The sequence below is a fragment of the Syngnathus typhle genome, linkage group LG2 (genome assembly GCF_033458585.1).
Source record: "Syngnathus typhle isolate RoL2023-S1 ecotype Sweden linkage group LG2, RoL_Styp_1.0, whole genome shotgun sequence".
In the NCBI taxonomy this organism is placed as follows: Eukaryota; Metazoa; Chordata; class Actinopteri; order Syngnathiformes; family Syngnathidae; genus Syngnathus; species Syngnathus typhle.
Genome location: NC_083739.1, coordinates 19,921,317 through 19,941,363, shown reverse-complemented (window position 1 = coordinate 19,941,363; position 20,047 = coordinate 19,921,317). Strand labels below are relative to the sequence as shown.

Below are 20,047 nucleotides of genomic sequence, written 5' to 3'. Positions count from 1 at the left end.
TCTTCCTTATTGTATGTTATCAGATGTTCATCATGACCACTGGCAAGTGGCAACTACAAGTGATTTTGAATTGGAAATGCATTTAAAGACGCACACAACAAAACTTCCATATGACCTGGATTTATTAATATGCTGTCTTACAGTAAGAGCCACTTTGTGATTTCTTCTCAATACAGGCTGAATATTCAATAGTGACTAGATGAAACTGGGAAAAGGCAACATGAGGGAATTTCAGAGCCTAAAATAAACAGTTGACAGAGCAGAAATTCAAGATACAACTAGCGATGGTTGAGCCAGTTTTAGCATATATGTTAACCTGTGTAGTTTTTTTTTTTTTTTTAAATTAGGTTTGGTCTTAAATGAGCAGTTCAAGACAGATTTGGTTCCATACTACAGTGACCCCCATGCACTACAAAGTAATCACAAACAAACAAAGCCAGAAATGACAGTGATCCTGTTTGTTTAAGGCTCGGAATGCGTGTTAGTCATTTGTTTGTGACAGCTGAAAAATGCACAGGAACTATCCTTTTGTTAATTGTGGTACATACTGGGTAGGATAGAGCCACCCAAAGCATTAATCAATAAAAACTGCGAACTATATTTGTTTTCTTCTCTCTCCAAAACAATTTGGTGGTACAATGAAAGGCTGAATTCCAGAATATTTATTATTTGTGCATCTAAGAGTTGTTGACCGACATCGCCTCCATGGCATTGGGGAGGTTCTGGTCTCCTGCCTGCTTAGTCTTCTGTTTCTTAGCCTTTTTGGACATTTCCTGGTCGATGGGTGCAGGCTTGACAAACTTGATGATTTCGTTCAAACCTTGATTGGTAAACAGCAGAGACAAGTGGACAAATCTGGTATTACAAACGAGCAGTTGGTCACCCCCTCACTTCCTGTACAATTAATGTACACCGCACACCCACAGTTTATTGGAGACAGAAGACGTTCGACTGCTGCAAATGACAAAAATCCCAAAACTTTCACTGGCCCATTTACCTTTAACCTTTCTATGTTAACTATAACTCCCAGATGACTGTGTATTCTCAGTTGAATTGTTTAATGGAACCCAAAAAGATCAATAAGAACCATGCAAACATTTTCTGTCAGCTGCAGAAGGTCTAACCTATGTGAAATGGTTACTTGTTCTCATACTGCTTTAGCCACGCCCATGCAAGCAGGAAACTTTGCCTCGCCCAAGTCCACGGGCTTAACTGGATTCAACTGGTAAGTCTGCCAAAAGTGCCATCAATGAAGCATATTTTCCTATTAGACAGGCTTTGGCTTCAACAAATAACTCATTTCAACATGGCACCAAAGCCATCACTGTATATTAGAATGGCCTTTGGGGGGCCATTATACAAGATGTGACTGAAAAATGCAGCTTTATACATGCAAAGAGGCAAGACTCGTCAAGTCTTGAAGTTCAAGTTCAGTTGGTACAGGATTTTTTACCAAGTCCTGTAACTAAAGTCTGACGTGAATCTGCATTGGGTTCAACCGAATTTGAGGGTGGTGTTCATGGTCTTAATATAGAAGAACATTTACAGCTTGGCTGCGACTAGCTGGCAACCAGTTCAGGGTGTACCCCACCTACTGCCCGATGACTGCTGGGATAGGCTCCAGCACGCCCACGACCCCCGTGGGGATAAGCGGTACAGAAGATGGATGGATTTACAGCTTGGTAACTGCTTACCAGGAGGCATGAATTCCCTGAGCTTCTCTGGAACAATGATGCCCTCTTTTGTTTGGTAATTCTCCAGGATGGCGCACATCACACGTGTGGTGGCACACATGGTGGCGTTAAGCATGTGAACAAACTCTGCCTGGAAACAGGGGGAAAAACAGGAAGTGTCTTGAGTGTACAGCCATAGATAAGCGTGTTTAAGACTTTCACTAGAGAATATTTGTACGATCGGATGTTCTATTGATTATTTAATCAAATAATCAAACAATTATATAAAATCTTATTTAGCAAGAAAGTGTATTATATAACCATTTTCCCATTTACTGTTGTTTATTATGTATTGTTTTGTGATGAAAAGAACAAAATGATCAAACAGCATTACATAAGCAGGATTGATGTTGTATTCACCAAACTGATTCGCCTACTGGTGCAGTTATTGTTTTCCAAAGTTTACAAATATCTTGTTTTGATTAAACAAAGATTTTGTTTTTTCATAGATGAATACATAAATGAACGAATAATTACCGTTTAGAGGCTGACATTTCGATTTGGACAATTCTAAAGTAAAAAAAATGGCCAATTACTTTGACAATCTTGTTGAATAATTGATTAATTTTGGAAAGACATCAAGGTATTTCCAAAAATAGTTTCCTTGAACAACCAAATTACCGTGAATGGCAAAAAGTAAAAACCCTAACTAACGCATAGGATTAAAGTTGATATTTTCTCATTTAAAATAGTCACACACAAACAGAAAGCGTTTAGAGAGAAAACAAGTTAGACCTGAAATCGCACCCACCTCTGATGGTTGCTAACAATTAATGAAATTCATTAGGTCTCACTTGCTTCATTTTGACTTCACTGACAATTACGGCATTTAATTCCACTTTAAACACTTTTGATGACCAAAAATCAATTGATCAACATTATGTCTAAACTGGTGCACTTTTCTCACCTTGTCCATCATCTTTTTGGTCTGTCCGTAGCGGATACGCAAGCGTCTGGCCTGGTAGTCTGTGCAATTGGAACAGGAGACCAGCTCTCTGAAAGCCCCAGAGCCCGGGAACCAGGCCTCCAGATCCAGCTTCTTACTAGCAGCATGATTGAGGGCACCTGAGGATGAATGAGGTCAAGTTAATTTGGAGAAATCAAATGTAATACTTTTTAAGGCTCTGTAGACAAACTACATGTTAATAGATGGCCATTACTGTAAATAACATTCTATTGTGTGTTTTAAAACAACAACAGATATGGAGGAATTTTGACATACCAGAGACGATGTTGACAATGCGGTAAGGAATACAGAGAGACTGATAAAAGTGTTCCGCAGTCCCGATCATTTCATCAAACATCTCCCACGATTTTCCATCGTGCGGCGATGCGTAGACAAACTGCTCAATCTAAGCCGAGAGAGACAAAAAATTGACATTTTCCTGCCACTTATCGAGTCATAACCACTTTGGTCCGACAAGGCCAACCTTCTCAAACTGATGCACCCTGAAGATTCCACGCGTGTCTCGACCGTGGGAGCCCACTTCCTGTCTAAAGCAGGTGGAGAAGCCGCCGTAGCGTATGGGCAGATCCTCGGGCTTCAGCCACTCTTCCCTCAAGAAAGCTGCGATGGGCTGCTCAGAAGTGGCGATGAGGTACTTCTCGTCGATGGAGTTGTCATCTGCTTGTTCGCTCCCTTTACCAATGACCTACATAGAAACACAGGGGACAGATGCGTAAAACTTGTAAATTATTGAGCTGCTGCATTAATGACACACAGAAACTTAATTACACTGGTGACTGATAGCAATTCGCAACAAAATGGGAACTTGCCTGGAAGGGGAATGTTCGTAAATCCTATCAATTATTCCATTTAATACTTGAAAAGCAGCAACACCCTCTTTGTTGACACAATTTTTTCCCATTGTTTTATTTTCAACAAATTAGTCACACTCATAATAACATACAAAATGTCACAGTTTCATTTACACGATGCAATTCTATATCAACAATGGCTAATGGTAATGGGTTTAATCTGATTTTATGAATTAAGGTGGCGAATTAGAGAAAACAGGCCTACTTCTCGTCTTTTTATTCATATATGTACACCCCATTAGTGGACAAAAATGGCAACAATGACACTAACAGTAAAAGTTAACAGTCTGTACTTGATAGTGTCCATGAGATGTTGCGATGATTATGGGAAATTGGTGCCAAACAAAATGCTATTTCAGACTTTCAGATTGATTTGATTTCTTTGCTTTGTGAAAATGGGTCGAATGTGTTTCAGAAACCCGTTTCAAGTATGACATCTTTTGGTATCATTTACCTTATAAAGCTCTTCATCAAATTGGCTGAGCTGGGCAACTTCCTGCATGACCTCTTTCCTCATGAAGAAGGGCGTGTAAAGCATGGTGTAGTTCTTGCTATGCAAGAGCCTCATGGCGTAATTGATTAGAGCCTGTTCAAGGAACACCAGTGGGCCCTGAACACAACAAGAGAGTGAAGCAGTAAGAAAAGCAAAAAACAGGAGAGTCCAGGAGCATGGTTAATCAGTTCACCTTCAAGAAGTAGCCTCTACTCCCAGCCACGACGGCTCCTTTCTCCCCCTCAAAGCCGTCTATCATGACCACCAGGTCAACATGGGAGTACTTCTTCTGGACACTGCAGTCACCCCATGTCCGCTCCACCTTGTTGTCTGCATCCTGCAAAGTCAGGAGATTTGTAAATGATGGGCAAAAAAAGTGTGATTGACTTTGCTACACGAGTTGGTCAGATTTCAGGAGTGACTCACTCAAATGATTGAAAGGCTGGATTTCCATCCATCTTTAACCTCACTAATTGTCACAATTATTAAAGTCTAACTCAAAAGTGAAGTCACTTTTTAAGGAGATGCAAGCAAATGATTCATTAACCTGATTGACATGGCATTAGAAGCCTAATTTGCCTGCGTAACGTCAATCTCATGCACTTCACTGTCACCAAGACCAGGGATGTGATAAACACCATGTGACTTCTAAAGCCATCTCCAGTGCTCCCTGTTCCAGTTCATATAAGCCAACTCAAAACAATTCCGCCATACTATTTACTACATAGAAAGGCGTCTTCATCCCCTGCTGTATTACGCCTGTGCAGTAATTTCCAGTGAAAATTCTTTCATCCGATTCAAAACCCACCTCATCGTTGCTGATGGGTACAGACGGGTGCAGAAGATTGCCAATCTCCCTCAGGTACGAAAAGCGTTCCGCCTCCAGTTTCAACCGTTCGCTATCAGTTTTTACCATGGCCTCATCCACCAACACACGCACCTTCTTGATTTGGGTCACTGTTAGGGCCTGCACAGAGTGAGGGAGGGAGGAAACAATATTTAAAGGTTAAGTAAAAGGCGTTGAAGGGAACAAGTTATGGAAACTTGACTTTTTAATGGCAAATAGTTGGTTCTCTGGAGTAGCTCACCAATCAGTAAGTGTAATATTAAACAACAAGTCTACAATTATCTATTTCCAAAAATGCAGTTTTGAATTTCTCTGGCTTATGACATGACTGAGTGTTTGGTTTTCAGCCTTTATGTGGCAATTTGTTCTGCCACTGGACTATGGAGTGGCATTATCATATCAAAGCCAAAAAAGGTAAACACAGTTGCAGTGTTAGCATTAGCATTGGCATAGCTGCACAGGACGAGCGGTATCACAAAACCGAAACATTTCAAAAAGGTGGTAAAAGTAGATGTTACATGTGCTGTAAATATTTATAGATTTTGGTGGATGACTGTCAGAAACCTTGTATGAAGACATCTTTTTAGTGCAAACGTGCGCTCACATAACTAAACGCATCACATACCGAAAGTGTATCTGCTGTGAGCGCCTCCAGATTCTGGGCCGCGTCTGGAATAGACTCATCCTCGCCAACCGGTTCTTTCCTCTTTTAACGACATGATGGGTCAAAGGTCAAATTTAGATATCATATTTTATTGTACATTCGTTTTTTAAAAAAAGTCAAGAATGTACCTTCATTTTCTCCCCAATACTCTTGCTGCAAAGGTTTTTTGCTTTGTTGAGGTTGTCTGCAGTGAAGCGGCCTGTTTCAGATGGGGGAAGACAGTGAGAGATGAATCATGAGAATATGTTTGTCATAAACAGCTGTTATGCCACCATGCTGACAGACAATTTCGCACAATTATATTATAGTGTAGTATGCACAAGCAATCGATGTAACAAACAACACTACGTGTCTGCAGTGTGGGTCACAATGACAAGCGTGGAGGAGTCAGCCAGCTGGGCGAGGTAGTCAAACTGCAAGCGGGGATTGCGTCAGATTGCACGATGCTAGCCAGCGAAACTAATCCAACTCAACCTTAACCCTGCCAAAAGACACGCCTTTGTTGAAACTTCTGTTGTGCCTGTGTGTAGATTTAGCATTGCACGTTTTCGGTTTACTCAGTTAAGCGAAATATATTGCCTTTTGGTTCACTTTGTCTACAGGGTGATGCTAATATTAGCACCACAGCGAAGTAGCATATGCAACCTCACACATCACATTAAACCCTGTTGAAAAATGCTTACTGTCACGACTAAATCAGAGAGAGTTGTTTGACTAGTAAAATGGAAACATCACGATACATTCGGGAGGAATGAAACCCGCTCACTGTAACGATTGTAATTGTAAATCGCGTAAGGCACTGCCACCTGCACTGCAGTCTAAAGTTAAAGCCAACGTAGCGCTGGTTAGCACGGACACAAAATAAATATGGATTAAACCGAATATTTTAATCGCTTCACTGTGCATTGTAATGCCGAACAGTGGTAATGTCCTGACATTATCGGTACATTTCACTTAATGAACAATCGACACATAAACGACATACAGAACTGGCAATATTAAAATCATTGAAATCCTTATGGAGTTGTGCTGACATTAGCAACTTGCTCGGGTGATTGAATGAGTTAGGCGGCATCTTACACTTTCTCCATTCTGTGTCCGCGGCGACCAGTTTATCGACGAGCGTAACATCTTTAAAGCGTTTCCTTTGGACCTCACGGACGAGTTCAGGATCGCCGCCTTTGTCGGTCCGAAACAGGTCCAAGTCGAGCACCATCTCCACACGTTGTCTGACACTCAAGTGAAAGCCAGAAAGAGCTCCCGTGCTTGTTACGCCTCTTCTGTGTTGCCAAATCGTGTTGCTGAAGAGACAAAAATACACGACTTCACGTTCAACTAGCATTTCTTTGCTTCTACTTTAAGCTTGGTCACTTAAAAAAAAACGTTACCGTCTTAGAAAACTGTCGTGAAATATTTTTTTGCATTTTACGGGGCAGGTTTTATTGATTAGTCAATATATTTTGCATCACAAACTACCCATTGGAATTGTTCCACACATTTCTGGCAACCCACAATATCGCATAAAATAGGAAAACTGCGAAGTTAACTCTTTCAATCAATTGAATAATTAATATTTTGACTATTCAAACGACTGAGGTTTTTCAATTAATAAGATGTATATTTTAAAATAACACATTTATGTATTATTAATATATTTCTGGATTGTTTCATGGTACTTTGATGACAACATGCACAGGGGCATAGTTGCATGCCATTGGCATCTTGATGAGATTTGAATGAAAATCAAAACTCGATGTTATGTTGTGATTGTCACGACACATTGAATGCGCACGAGGGACATGGCTTTTACTTTATTAGATATTGGGTAGAAAAGCAATAATAAATGCTATTTACAAAATATGATACATATGCATATGCAAAATGTGTTATTTCAATACATTATAAATCTTGTCTCCTCTACATACATTCTACACATGAGGATCTTAAGTGAGCTACATCAAAAGTACAAAATGCATAGTGCACAGTCTCAAGAGAAACCATTTTTGAGGCATTATATGCTACACAAGGACTATCGTGCAATAGCAAAAACGAGTCTGTGTGAATTGTTCCTAATAGTACCATTTCAATTTTGGCAATACATGGATTAAAATCAAACAAGTCAAAGTTCAAACAGGTACTTGCTGTCCACAAACATGACATCTACTCACAATTGATAAAAAACACAATTCACACAATCATACTCATATTTTGAGGTAAAACAAATATTCTTCCATTAAGTACACCACTGATAGCTTATTTATAGACTTAAATTATCCCAACATAGTTCCATTTGCTTCTTTTAATTTTTTAAATACAATAGCAAATGTTAATGTTTTTGATTAGGTTTGATTATGTTTGGGTGCACATACCTAACTACAATTTACAGCATATCTACACATTTTGTTAGGTCAAAGCGCACTACTGAGATAAAAGCATACTGTCCATGGGAAACAGTTTAGCTTCTTACATACTTATCTTAGCCTGCTATGAGAAGTTTGGGGCTGTCAATCACTTCGGCCAGTCTATTCCAGGTCATTAACTTCAGCCAGTATGGAGTGGACTAAATGTTTTTTTGATCGATTTTTGTGTTTGTTTATATAGTTGGAGTGAAAATGTTGACTGGACCGTGAGTCTACCAAAAAATATAATGAATATTAGCAGAGAGAGGGCAAAAGCATTCTCTTATTCATTTCTCCTTTGCCTTTGTATTTCCTTCTCTGCCTTTCTCCTAATGGTCAAATCTCTTTCTCTTCCTTCATTGCCTTCTCTGAGTCTCTGATCGCTTCTTGCAAAGCCTGTCCAGCATATGACATGGTGAAGTCTTCCTCTGAGATATTATTTATCTTAACATAGCGGCCCGGAGTGTGAAGGCGGACTTGGTGGAGTTGGGAGAAAAGCAACATCAAGTCAGTGGTCAGCCTGTAGCGGGACACCAGGCCTAGTTCAGTGGGGATATCTGCCTCCTCTGAGTAATTAAAAATGGCTGCCATATACTTGGAGAGGTCTCTGCCGTCAGATTTTGCTCGTCCCACTTCTGCTCCGATGAGGCTGACCATCACCTCAGAGTCCAAGAGACCGTGTTCTGAACGTCCGCTTTTGCGACAAAGACCCTTGGAACAAATAACCAAGACAAAGTCGCTCTCTTGGATCCGATTACAATACCACGCCATGCTTCCTTCTTCGGCAATCCCCAGAGAATCCCAAAGGTCCAGACACACCTTGAGTGGGAACAGATAACTACAATTACATTCAATAAGATCGGACAGATTTACACACTAATCTCCAACCCAGATTATAACCAAAACCTATTCATCTGTTCTTGGTACATACCTAAAATATAGACCGATCATATCCAAATCTGTTAAAAAGTTATGGCCAATTATTATTCTGGATTTAGGGCAGGAGGGAAATAACCAACCAAAACCAGAGGATTTTGCATAAACCCATATTCAATTCTGACAGTATGGTAACAGTGAGAAAAAAATATTGTACTATCACAATATTGAAATTAAAATATCTTGTTAAAAATATTTGTAACTTTTTTCTTTAGAACACAATGTGTTGCTGCATGACACAATGTGAACAGCAAATGTACCGCTACACCACTAGTGACGGAAAATATAATAATAAATCAATACTCAGATTAGTAATAACAGTTTAAAAACGTTTAAGCTGTAAGGTTTTTATAATGATGTGTACACTGTGAGAAAAAGTAATTACACTGGTATGTAGGCCTTCCTCACTGGTTGCTGCCCCACCATTTTTTTTATTATGAAAACACAGCCAGTGTTCCGAAATCAACACCAATCCACGTACTGTATGTATTTCAACTAAAGTCTATCTTTTTTGCTGTTGCAGGCTTGAAACTAAAGGTCAAGTACACTACCTGAGTCGCCATGTGTTGCTGCATGAAGGCTCCGAGCTTCATGACCACATTGACGTGGGCGGGCCCATCGTTACTGCTGTAGCATATCAGAAGACGAGGAGGGCTCGTCCGGTTGTCAGCCAGTATCATCACTTCCTCCTGGGCCTTCACTTCTTCTTGCTGCTTTATAAACTCATCTTAAAACAACATAGCAAAATAATTTGATTTGTACTCTTACAATGTCAGTTCAAGTGTTTTAACTTTTAGCTTTTTGCACCTGGTTTGATGTAAATCTGTTTCTTTTGTACGCAGGGCATCCGTGCGAGAACAACCCACACAATAATAAAAATGGCCACTACAGCAAAACCCACAGGAATGGCCATAGTCCAGCTGGGACCTGTTGAGCCAACTTCTGAGGGCAGGAAAGTGTATGTTAGTTTCACAACACAAGACACTTTAACCTCAGCATTGACGATATCGCGCTCGATTAATTATTATTTTTTTGTCTTTGTTGCCAAAACTAGTTGAGATCATGTTGTGGGCAACAATAATTACACAACATAAAATGAGCATTAACCGTGTGAAGTTGCATCACCATTTGAAGGGAATTTAATAATAAATACACACCTTGTGGCTTGACTTGAAATTTGAATAATTTCCTCATGGCATCCACTTCGTTTGCAGCTATCTGTTACATAAAGGTTATCAAGATAATTATTCACATTGAATGTGTGGAACGTGTTCTCGTGAGTATCTAAATCACAGAAAACACAAGACTATATACTATATATTGTATATACTGTATATTCCACCAGTCTTCACCTCCAAAACAAGTGCTTTAATGACTACATTATTCTAGATAGTGTGCATAGATCGGATCAATTTCATCAATTTCATCAATGTCATTTTACCTCACATGTGTAGTTGGCACCTTCTTTGAGATCTCTGAGCGCAAAGCTGTGATGTGTTCGGTTTCTGGAAAAATCCTGAAGAAATATAAAATCGATTAAATAAATAAATATGATAAATAAATATAGAAATAAATCTGAGCGTTGTTAACTCTGTAACGGGTGCATGTTGAAACAATGTCACTCACAGGTGCTATCTCCATGTACGTGGTCTTGCCGTTTGCTGAGCAATATGAGAAGTAGCTTGTAATGCCCAAGTTAGGCGGCGCCAGGTTGAACGTGACGGTGATCACGGATCCTTTCTGCTGCACCGCAACGTTTTTTGGATACCAGTCTACAACCACAAGCAACAATTTTACAGAAATCTAAATCTAACGATGAAGTAAACGTTAAAAAAAATACTGTGAAAATATTAACACTATCCATTTTGTTACGCTGCTGCTTGGTCTAATTTCAAAACAACATTCAAAATAAGGTTATCCTGCGCAGTACTTAACTTTAGCATGTTTTACATTTTGTTGTAAAATGTGGAAAATTGAAGATGAGTCTTTGTTTCCTCACCTGCTTTACACTGCTGAAATCCATTTTTCTCTGCACATGCTGTAAAATTGCAAAATGGTCATTATTAAATGCTCCATCTTACTTGTAACATAAATACGTACAGGACTGTACAAAAGTCTTTGGCAATCACGTTGCTGCGCTCATGACTTTTTTTTTTTTTAAAGCAATAAGCTTGTTGAGGTTCACAACTGGGTGTGGGGCTCTTAATCCAACTCTGGTGTCATTATATATTTAATTTAAAAAAAAAAATTAACTGGAAAATGAATACATCACTAAACATGTTTTACATTGCTTATTTATTTCCACTGTCCCGACTGCCTGCACAGTTCTGTGAATGATAACCTCAAATATTGAGTATTACCGTGTGAGAGAGCAAGTGTGCGTGTGTGTCTTACAGCGTGTAGAGAAGATCTTGCTGCGATAGAAGCGCTCCCACCTCTCAGGCACCGGCACTGCCATCACAGTGATGGCATATTTGGACCCGAGGGGGAGGCCGGGAAAAGGATCCGACTTGTAGACCTGAAAGAGGACAACCGCAGTCATGAGTAGTTTATTTTAAAAAATTATGTACATCTTTATGTAAGTAACGTTCAGTTCTAGCAGCCGAGAGGGTAGGACGCTCTCTGTTCTGCTCTCAAGGTTATTGCTGCAAACTGAGAAATAACGGTATATAGACACACAGACATGTAAAATACAAATTACTAAATACAAACTAGCTTCATTTGTACGAGGGAAGAGAGACAGAAGAACATTTTGGCGCAATGGGGCCAAAAAAGTACCAGGCAACGAACCAAGCAACGAACAATACTTTGGAATTACTCTTCAACCAGATGAAAACTCTGGATTCAAAATTGGATAAAATGGAATCAAATCAGCAGATTTCTCCAGATTTTTTGGGCCAGGTTTTTATTTTTTATGACTTTATATTTATTTATATTTCTCTTCCAATACAAGAGTTGTGATTTCATTCAAATATTCCTTTAAAACATTTGATAAACTAAAGTAGCACCACCCACAAAGTTTATGTATCATAATTTTAACGGTTTCATCTTCAAAGCACGCAACTCCAAAGTCTGGAGCTAAACCAGATAAACCAGTTACTTCATCAACATGCTGTGCAACCAGTTAACAGACCAAGAATGAAGAAAAACAACTTGATTGCTTTTATTGGTTTCTCACGCAGCATGATAAATACCATTTCAGAGTGCGAAGCTGAGAGTGTGAGGTTTCGCTGGAAAAGAAAGAGCTGACAGCCAGCACTGGAACCTGACAAGGGTTGCACGGTCACCTGGAAGCCTCGGAGGAAGGCAATACCTGCAGCAAAGGGGAAAATAAACAATATGTATTGTAAAAAATCACGTTATTTACAATAGAGTCAATCTAATTATCTAAAGAGATAAATAAACATGGATTAAAATACAACAAATATTACAGGTCTCTTGGTAGTAAGAAAGCGAAGCGGGCTGGATTAAAGAATAGAGTGGGCCCTCGTAGGTAGCTCTATTGATTGATATTTCGCTCTTCATGGCTAGGAAGTCAATGATCTAAAGTCCAAACTACCCCTTGGCAGCAAATGCCATGACCTCAAAAAAGAGGTTCGACCCATGTTGGGTACTCTCACATAGTTTTAATAACAAAAAACTGAGGTGTCTTGTGATTTCAAGACAAAATCCTTCATCAATTTGATATCCTGCATGCTGTTGTTATTGGTAGTAAAAGTAAGAGTAGGAGTTCCTAGTTACGCTTTTCCAATCATTGTTAAACTTCTGGTAAATTTGTATAATGTCCCAAAGTGCAGTGTCTCACATAAGAAGAAGCAACAGCATGCTCATTAGCTGATTTGTAATAAATCTTGCCGGTGTCAAGCAGAAATATCTGCAGGTGGGTGAGGTACAGTCCTGTCAGACATGTCTGACATGATGATTTATTATTTTAAAGCATACTCTAAAGGACAGAGCTTTTAACAAACCATGGAGGACAAGATTAGGCGTATGTGCGTGTTTACATATAGGTCAACTCACCATATTGGCTCGGCTTCCAGGACACAACGATGGAATCTGAATTGGGATCCGGATCGGGTAAAAAATCAACATGCAAATCAGTGGGCGGATCAACGTAGTGTTGACAGATGCCAGGGTCTTCTTCACCCAACAGCGTGAAACATGGCCAGGGGATGCAACCTATGGTGGCAAAGTAGGTATACAAAATGCTTAGACTTTCACATTTGCAACATTGCAACAATAATTTTCACCCAAAGAGACAGCATTCGTGGTCCTGGGTTCAATTCTGGGCTCTGGCCTTCCTGTGTAGAGTTTGCATGTTGTCCTCGTGCCTGCGTGGGTTTCCCCCGGATTCTCCGGTTTCCTCCCGTATACCAAAGTCATGCATGGTAGGCCGATTGACCACTACTAATTAGGTGTGAGTGCGAACGGTTGTTCGTCTATGTGTGGCTGGCGACCGGTTCAGAGTGTACCTCGCCTACCGCCCAAAGACCGCTGGGGTAGGATCCCGCGACCCTTGTGAGAATAAAGCGGCCGGATAATGAATGGATGGATAATAATAATACAACAAAATAAAACAGAAGTGACTCATATACTGTGCATGAGTCTCAAATATGTTGATGTCTGAGGTAATGAGGTAAGATCAGGGGATGTTTGAGAATATTTGCCCTTTTTCACATGTCCTGAGTGTTGTTAGTCACCTAAATGTTGAACAGACGCTATGATTTACCAAAGTCAGATTCCTTGTTTGGTACGCTCAAACATGGTGAATAAAAACTCTTGAATCTTGAATGTAAACAAAACGAGTCCCACTTACTTCCCAACTGATTTTTGGAGGTCAGGCCCAGTGCATTGTTCAGATCGTCATTGCTTATTCTGCAGTATTCACACCCTGTTCCTCCCTGTAGGTGGCAGAAATGCAATTAATTCTTAGTGGACTTTTTTCTATCGTTGAGGTAAAATCGCATATTCCTGTCATAAACACTGACTCAAAAAACAAGGAAGCTATAAGCCAGCTGTTGATTGGGTGCCAGACAATCACCATATCAACAACACATCTACAGATCAGCTCACCATTCAACTTCTATACATACTGATTCTACAAAACACACGTCATACGAGCTGTTAAAAACAAGTTCATAGTAGTTGTTCTTGTAAGCATAATATGGCTCTCAATTATCAGGTCGCCAGAATGTCTTTGAAGACTAAAAATATTTTCTTGCATGACAACGCATTACCTCATTTAATCCACAGCAAGTGGTGCGCTTTCACGTGGCGTTGCACTTCTCAAAACCGGTTTTAACAACACTTCGTATTGGGTATCAGTCTCATCTCGGAATCAAAGTCATTCAACTCCTTATACACGTGATTTTTATGAATCTTCCACAGCAGCTCGTCCTTGATTAAAAAGCTTGTTGGTACAACCCAGCCATTGTCTTGGTCTTGTCTCAACATTCTAGTCTTAATATTGTGGTCTCAGTTGGTGTGGTCTTTACAACACTACTGTCACATTCTAAAGAGATTCAACCCATTTTAAGGGCTGACGTGTCCTAGAGATTTGGATACTATACAGTATGTGAAAACAATGTGTCCCCTGATAAACTTATTTTTTTCACTGAAAGGGACAGTGTAATAATAGAATGTCCTGTAAGGCGCGACCCATGTAACATTGAACTTATATTTTTTGAATATTATTGAAACATTTTTAAAATGAACAATGAAAAATCAAAACATTCAACACACTGTTAAAGCACTTATTACATATACTGAAGACGGAGTCAGCATTAGTGTAATTTGTGATTATTTCATCGTGGCAAAATTCAACACAACAACCATGCAATTAAGTCAAGGGGCCTGCAGTGGTCTCACCTGGCGGATACACTTTAGGCTGCAATCCTGAGGAGCGATCGCTGTGGTCAAATTATCATGAAACTGGTCAAGGTGACAAGATGCAAACACATGGGAGAAAATCATTGCTGTCATCCAAATCTTCAGAGCCATCACGATGCGCAATGAGCGTCTTCTATTTGGCAAAGTCTACTCAAGAGCTCCTTTTTATGAGTTAGAATGGCTGCTGGAAGGAGAAATCAGTGCAGTGGGTGTGGTGTCATGAGGAAGAAGGTGGAGCATGTTTTGTGGTGTGATTTCTTGAGCAATCATACCACACAAACACCCACCCACCCACAGCTCAAAAAAAGCCGCATTAAACAAAAAGTCTTTTACAGGTTGAATTTAATCAGCAATATTTACATATGTGAGTTTACATGGGATACAATGAATGTTTGAGGTCACTTTGGGGTAATTGTGATCAATTCTAAAAGGGCGCAGGAGGGATAGGCTATAATACAGAAGGTCACTGCAGCTTCACCGGATCTGGAAAAACAAAACAGGGAATAAAGTGTTATGTTGGAAAGCCAACCAAACTGCCAATTGACAGCAGCCAGACATGGGATTTGACCTCTGTTGCATATTCCCGAAGCGTGCCAAAACACCAAGAAACTCATGAGGGGGTGCCACATTTGTAGTCAATGCCCTCAGGTCAAGGCCAGCATGAAAAAACTGACAGGAACGGCATTCTTTTCATGACATACCTCTTGGCCTCTTGTGCATTTTTTAAACTAGCTGACCACTACGGCTGCTAAATTTGTTCCAGAAAGTAGGAGCAAATTCCAAATGATACTCGAAAACTTGTGCAGGACAACAAAACTCACCGTATACTTGTCCCATTTCTTCTCAGGGTCGTACGGCTCCCAGCGGCTAGCGGGGAAGATGTGCTTGTTCTTCTCGTACCAGCTCCTCAGCACTACTTTACCTGCGTGAGACTTAAGGACAAAGAGATGAAATAGAAACAAAGCTAACTATTCCGTTACACGCTGCTAACAATTGTCCGTACCTCATCTTTCTCTACAGTGGCGTCATTGACCAGACGGATATCATCATGGACATCAAAGCTGAAGAGTGGTCCTGTTGGAGTAAAAACAAAAGTTTTTTAAATAAACACATGAAATAACCCACACGCAAGTAGGGAAAACAGGACTGTAAACAATGGCATTTATTTAAGACTGGATTGAAACTACAGTTAATTCAAGTGATGTGGCGAGAAGACCAACACTTACCAAAAAGGAAAGTTCAAGGTAAAAAGAAAATGTCTTATGCAACAACAGGTGAGTACAAATGTTTTAGTGATTGATATTTGTTAAGATGGTTTATAAATGACTATATTTTGCCAACAAGTCAACAGGTGAGTACAACTGTTTTAGTCATTGATAGTTGTTAAGATGGTTTATAAATTTCAAAATTTTGCCAACAGTGGCAAAATAACCAGAGTGTGGTTGTGGGCCGCCAGGCACCCATCACTGCATTACATGATACCTTGATCAATTACCATTTTTTCCCTACCAGAGTTTCTCTTCATATGATTGAGACCTTGTATGGATCTGAGGACAGCAATTAATTTGTTTTCCTCATGCTGGCACTGCCAGCATTCCGGTTCCAAACAGTTAGTTGACTTCAGTTAACGTACCTGATTTGCCCCTGGCTTTTGTCACGATGAAGTCGTAAAAGCTGTGGTGCTAAAAGCAGCAGAGAGGTGGGATGTCATTTTTTTTTTTTAGTAAAGGTACGTATTTATTGTGTAAACTAATGAAGGGTCACTTACATGCGGGATGATCAGATCCTCTTTAATATACATCAGCTGCTCAACTCCAGCAGACCTGCACAGAGAACAATGCTTTGTAGCAATGCTTAGCACATGTCCAGTTCTCCTGGATCCACCTGACATCTCTGGAAACTAGACCTGAATAAATGTTGAACAATTCTATATCTAATATCTATACAGGACGTGCCAAGTAACAATTTTCAAAAGCTGGCACCCCAATGTGTCTCTTGATCCTACCTTACAAAAAAAAAAAATTGTAATAAAAAAAAGAAAACGGTAATATCTGTCTACATGAAGCATTAACAACACAAATCTGCAAATGTTGTTCTAAACAGACCTGAGCTCACTGAAGTCCTTCCTTAGGACTTCCAGGGCCCTCTGCAGAAAGTTCTGCATAGTGTTTCCTTTCTTCATCTGATGGCAAAAATAAAGAGCATGAAAAAGGAAACCGTTTGAAGATTTTTAACGTGGGCCATGCGCCACCTTGACTGTCTTGCGATGGCCAGATCCATCCCAGTAACTGAACGTAATCTCAATCTCCTCGCCTGAAAGCAACCATATTTAATGCATCAATGCGTGCTCATGCATGATGAAGACAAAACTGACAGTAAATGATTGCAAAGGTCTAGGAGATAGTTTGGTGCTTTTTGATACTCACTCTTGATTTTTTCTTGCTTGAGCTCCCACTCCTGCCTTAACTCCTCTCTGAGTCGATTCTCCTCCTCCTGAACACAAAAATTCACAAACAAAAACAAAAGGTTTCCTTTGAGGGAGCATTGTGAGGTTAAGGACTTTTAAGACATTTACTTATACAACATTTGAATAATATCGCTGAATTATTTGTCCACAAACAACAAGCCAGCGCTTGTTCATCAGTAATATATATATACATATTTTATAATTAACAAGTGGTACAAAGGCGGGTGAGCTGGAGCCGAGTTTGGGTCTCAGGCAAAGTACACCGTGGATTGGTCCCCAGTCCAGATCAAATGAGCTATATTTAGAACACGCCAGCGGGGTACCTGGTGCCTACTGGTGAACCCTATTAACTCATTATTTTGCACTCATCTGCATGTTAAAATACCACATCTGGGTGTAGCAGTACTGCAGCATTCCTGGGATTGTTTAATAGTTGTTTTGGAAATTTGACGTTTGACTTTCCACTCTTTCCCTTTGTCTGTGGGCGGTAAGGTGACGTTACATCGCAAGTGGCTCCACATTTTATTCGTCTGTGGAAAAAGAGGAGGCGCCTCAGCTGAGGTATTTTGTGAAAGTAAATGCAACCTGTAATGACTTCCAGCAACTACACTCATTGACTAAATGTTGTCCTTTGAGGCGGAGCAACAAGAAACAAGGAAATCATTTCAAGTGAACGTAGCTCAAATTAACATGAAACTATTCAACCCCACCTCTCGGTCACGATCAGGAAGGAAACTTGTGTCCACGTCTGGATTTTTTCCTAGCTTCTTCTTCTTTACGGGGACATCTGTAAGAGAAGAGACCTTTTTATATAGTACAAGTGAGAGTTGTTTATGACACAGGAAAAAAATAAATACACGCTTCAGCCATGAAAACAAACAGACACTGTGTTTTTATTAGGGCTGCACTGCTACGGCTAGGAAATACGAATCCAATCCAGGTGGGGAGGGCTTACTTTTAAAATGAATTCCCGTACAGTTATTAGTTACCTTTGAAAAAATGGAGATAGTAACGTCCAAGTACTATAATAATGAAGTAATGTGACATATGCTTTTAATTACTTTTAGATTACTCCTATACTAAATATATCTTCCTTTGGTGAACAAGCACTATTTGTGGGGTATATTTTCAAAATAGTGTTTAAAAAATAGTTCAGACATAGTGGTAAAATTGTGCCTTTCTTAACGATCTCATTACTTTTGAATTGAAGCGTATATGAAAAATCGGGTGCTTTCAATTTAATGACATTGTCCGGGCAAGTCCAAACTTTTGAATCATGATGTACTAGGTTTGATGGATGCAAACATTCTGTACCAGATTCACAGAACGGCAACACAATGATTGTAATGGCAGACAGCGTTCATACTTGAGCAACAGTTCTATTTTAGGAACCCTTAACCAAGAACTCACACTCCTGCTCCTCCTCCTCCTCTTCTTCTTCCTCCTCCTCTTCCTTTTCATCCTCCTCTTCTTCATTGTCATCGTCACCGTCATTTTCAGGATTAAATGATAAACTGGCAATTTTTCTTTTCTGTTCTTCTTTTCTCTTTTTTTCCTTCTGCTTCTCAAGCTTGCTGAAAAGTGATGAGGACAGCGGGATGAACAACATGACAAACACCATGCAAAGAACAAATGGCTCTTGGATCATTACTGCATCGTGAATTCACAACACAAGCTTTTGAACTCACAGCTGGAGCTCCTTGGATTGCTCCTTCTTGGCCAGCTGCTTCTCACGCTCCTTCACAAGAGCCTCCTGCTTGGCTTTCATGTCATTCAATGTCACCAAACCTAATCAAATCAATAGAAATGGAAAAACAGACTTCATCCACCAGGATCATTTTGTAGAATGAATTACCATGTAGAAGTATTAGAGAAGGCATGCATGCAACTATGTCTTTACTTGTTAGATGGATTCTGAACAACGATTTGCATACCAACTGTGCTGGACTTCAACTCTGCCTCCACAGCGTCATAGTGAGCTGAGAACTTCTTGTCGATGTTGGACTTGACCATATTGTCCTGCAGGATGGATCACACAGAATGCAAAACATACACACATGGCTGTGGATAGGCATTGGTCCAGGTTAAAGCTGCCTCGTACAGCTAATGCAACCATTTCGGACAACATTAATGGTTGTTTTGTAAATGTAAGCGTTACAAACCTCTGCGATCCTCTGTTTCAGTTGTTCAAGTTGTTCTCTCTCCTTTTCTCGTTTTTTCATCAGCTGCATTGCTCTTCCAGCCTCGCTGGCGGCTCCTTTGTATTGAGCCATGTTGCTTTATTCTTTCTTAAATGTTACGTCAACACAAGTGAGATTGCAAATATCTGAAGCAAAAGATGCACAAATGTTGGATAAATAAAAACAAATCAATTTTCCTCCGCAATCTGAAACTCGATTTTCTCGGAGCACAACAATAATGGCGACCGCGAGATGCATGCTGGGTTCATGAGATGTTGCCTTCATGTACTGCATAAATGCTCGTAATTACGACTATTAAACGCAGGAACATCAATATTTTTCGGGAACATGTTCACAGACTGTAGCACGTCCGCCTCACAGTTAGGAGGGTGCGGGTTCGATTCCACCTGCGGCCCTCCCTGTGTGGAGTTTGCATGTTCTCCCCGGGCCCGCGTGGGTTTTCTCCGGGCACTCCGGTTTCCTCCCACATCCCCAAAACATGCTTGGTAGGCTGATTGAACACTCCAAATTGTCCCTAGGTGTGAGTGCGAGTGCAAATGGTTGTTTGTCTCTGTGTGCCCTGCGATTGGCTGGCAACCGGTTCAGGGTGTCCCCCGCCTA

At 40.2% G+C, this 20,047-nt stretch overlaps 3 protein-coding genes across 4 annotated transcripts; all 3 read right to left on the bottom strand.

Annotated features, from left to right (window-relative positions):
- Positions 1-104: 104 nt before the first annotated feature.
- Positions 105-6,815, bottom strand: sars1 (seryl-tRNA synthetase 1). The gene is made up of 11 exons (XM_061271980.1): positions 6,636-6,815; positions 5,684-5,754; positions 5,517-5,597; positions 4,853-5,011; positions 4,238-4,381; positions 4,006-4,161; positions 3,164-3,385; positions 2,956-3,085; positions 2,641-2,798; positions 1,695-1,824; positions 105-820 (listed from the first exon to the last, which is right to left on the bottom strand). Exons 1-11 carry the CDS (start codon positions 6,769-6,771, stop codon positions 678-680), a joined length of 1,530 nt encoding a protein of 509 aa, XP_061127964.1. The 5' UTR covers positions 6,772-6,815; the 3' UTR covers positions 105-677.
- Positions 6,816-7,351: 536 nt separating this feature from the next.
- si:ch211-207e14.4 (interleukin-17 receptor D) lies at positions 7,352-14,982 on the bottom strand. 2 transcript variants are annotated; one of them, XM_061265087.1, is made up of 12 exons: positions 14,759-14,982; positions 13,707-13,791; positions 12,911-13,069; positions 12,085-12,203; positions 11,285-11,408; positions 10,890-10,928; positions 10,517-10,662; positions 10,332-10,406; positions 10,048-10,108; positions 9,698-9,832; positions 9,442-9,617; positions 7,352-8,773 (listed from the first exon to the last, which is right to left on the bottom strand). In XM_061265087.1, exons 1-12 carry the CDS (start codon positions 14,888-14,890, stop codon positions 8,291-8,293), a joined length of 1,734 nt encoding a protein of 577 aa, XP_061121071.1. In that variant the 5' UTR covers positions 14,891-14,982; the 3' UTR covers positions 7,352-8,290. The 2 variants fall into 2 exon arrangements, with proteins under 2 accessions (XP_061121071.1, XP_061121077.1); XM_061265093.1 differs by having other exon boundaries at positions 9,698-9,829.
- A 122-nt stretch (positions 14,983-15,104) lies between these two features.
- fam50a (family with sequence similarity 50 member A) lies at positions 15,105-19,692 on the bottom strand. Its single transcript, XM_061265159.1, has 13 exons — positions 19,409-19,692; positions 19,181-19,265; positions 18,935-19,034; positions 18,657-18,820; positions 17,957-18,033; positions 17,206-17,272; positions 17,031-17,092; positions 16,885-16,961; positions 16,548-16,602; positions 16,413-16,461; positions 15,783-15,853; positions 15,601-15,711; positions 15,105-15,262 (listed from the first exon to the last, which is right to left on the bottom strand). The coding sequence occupies exons 1-13, from the start codon at positions 19,517-19,519 to the stop codon at positions 15,254-15,256; spliced, it is 1,038 nt and encodes a 345-aa protein (XP_061121143.1). The 5' UTR covers positions 19,520-19,692; the 3' UTR covers positions 15,105-15,253.
- Positions 19,693-20,047: the final 355 nt, after the last annotated feature.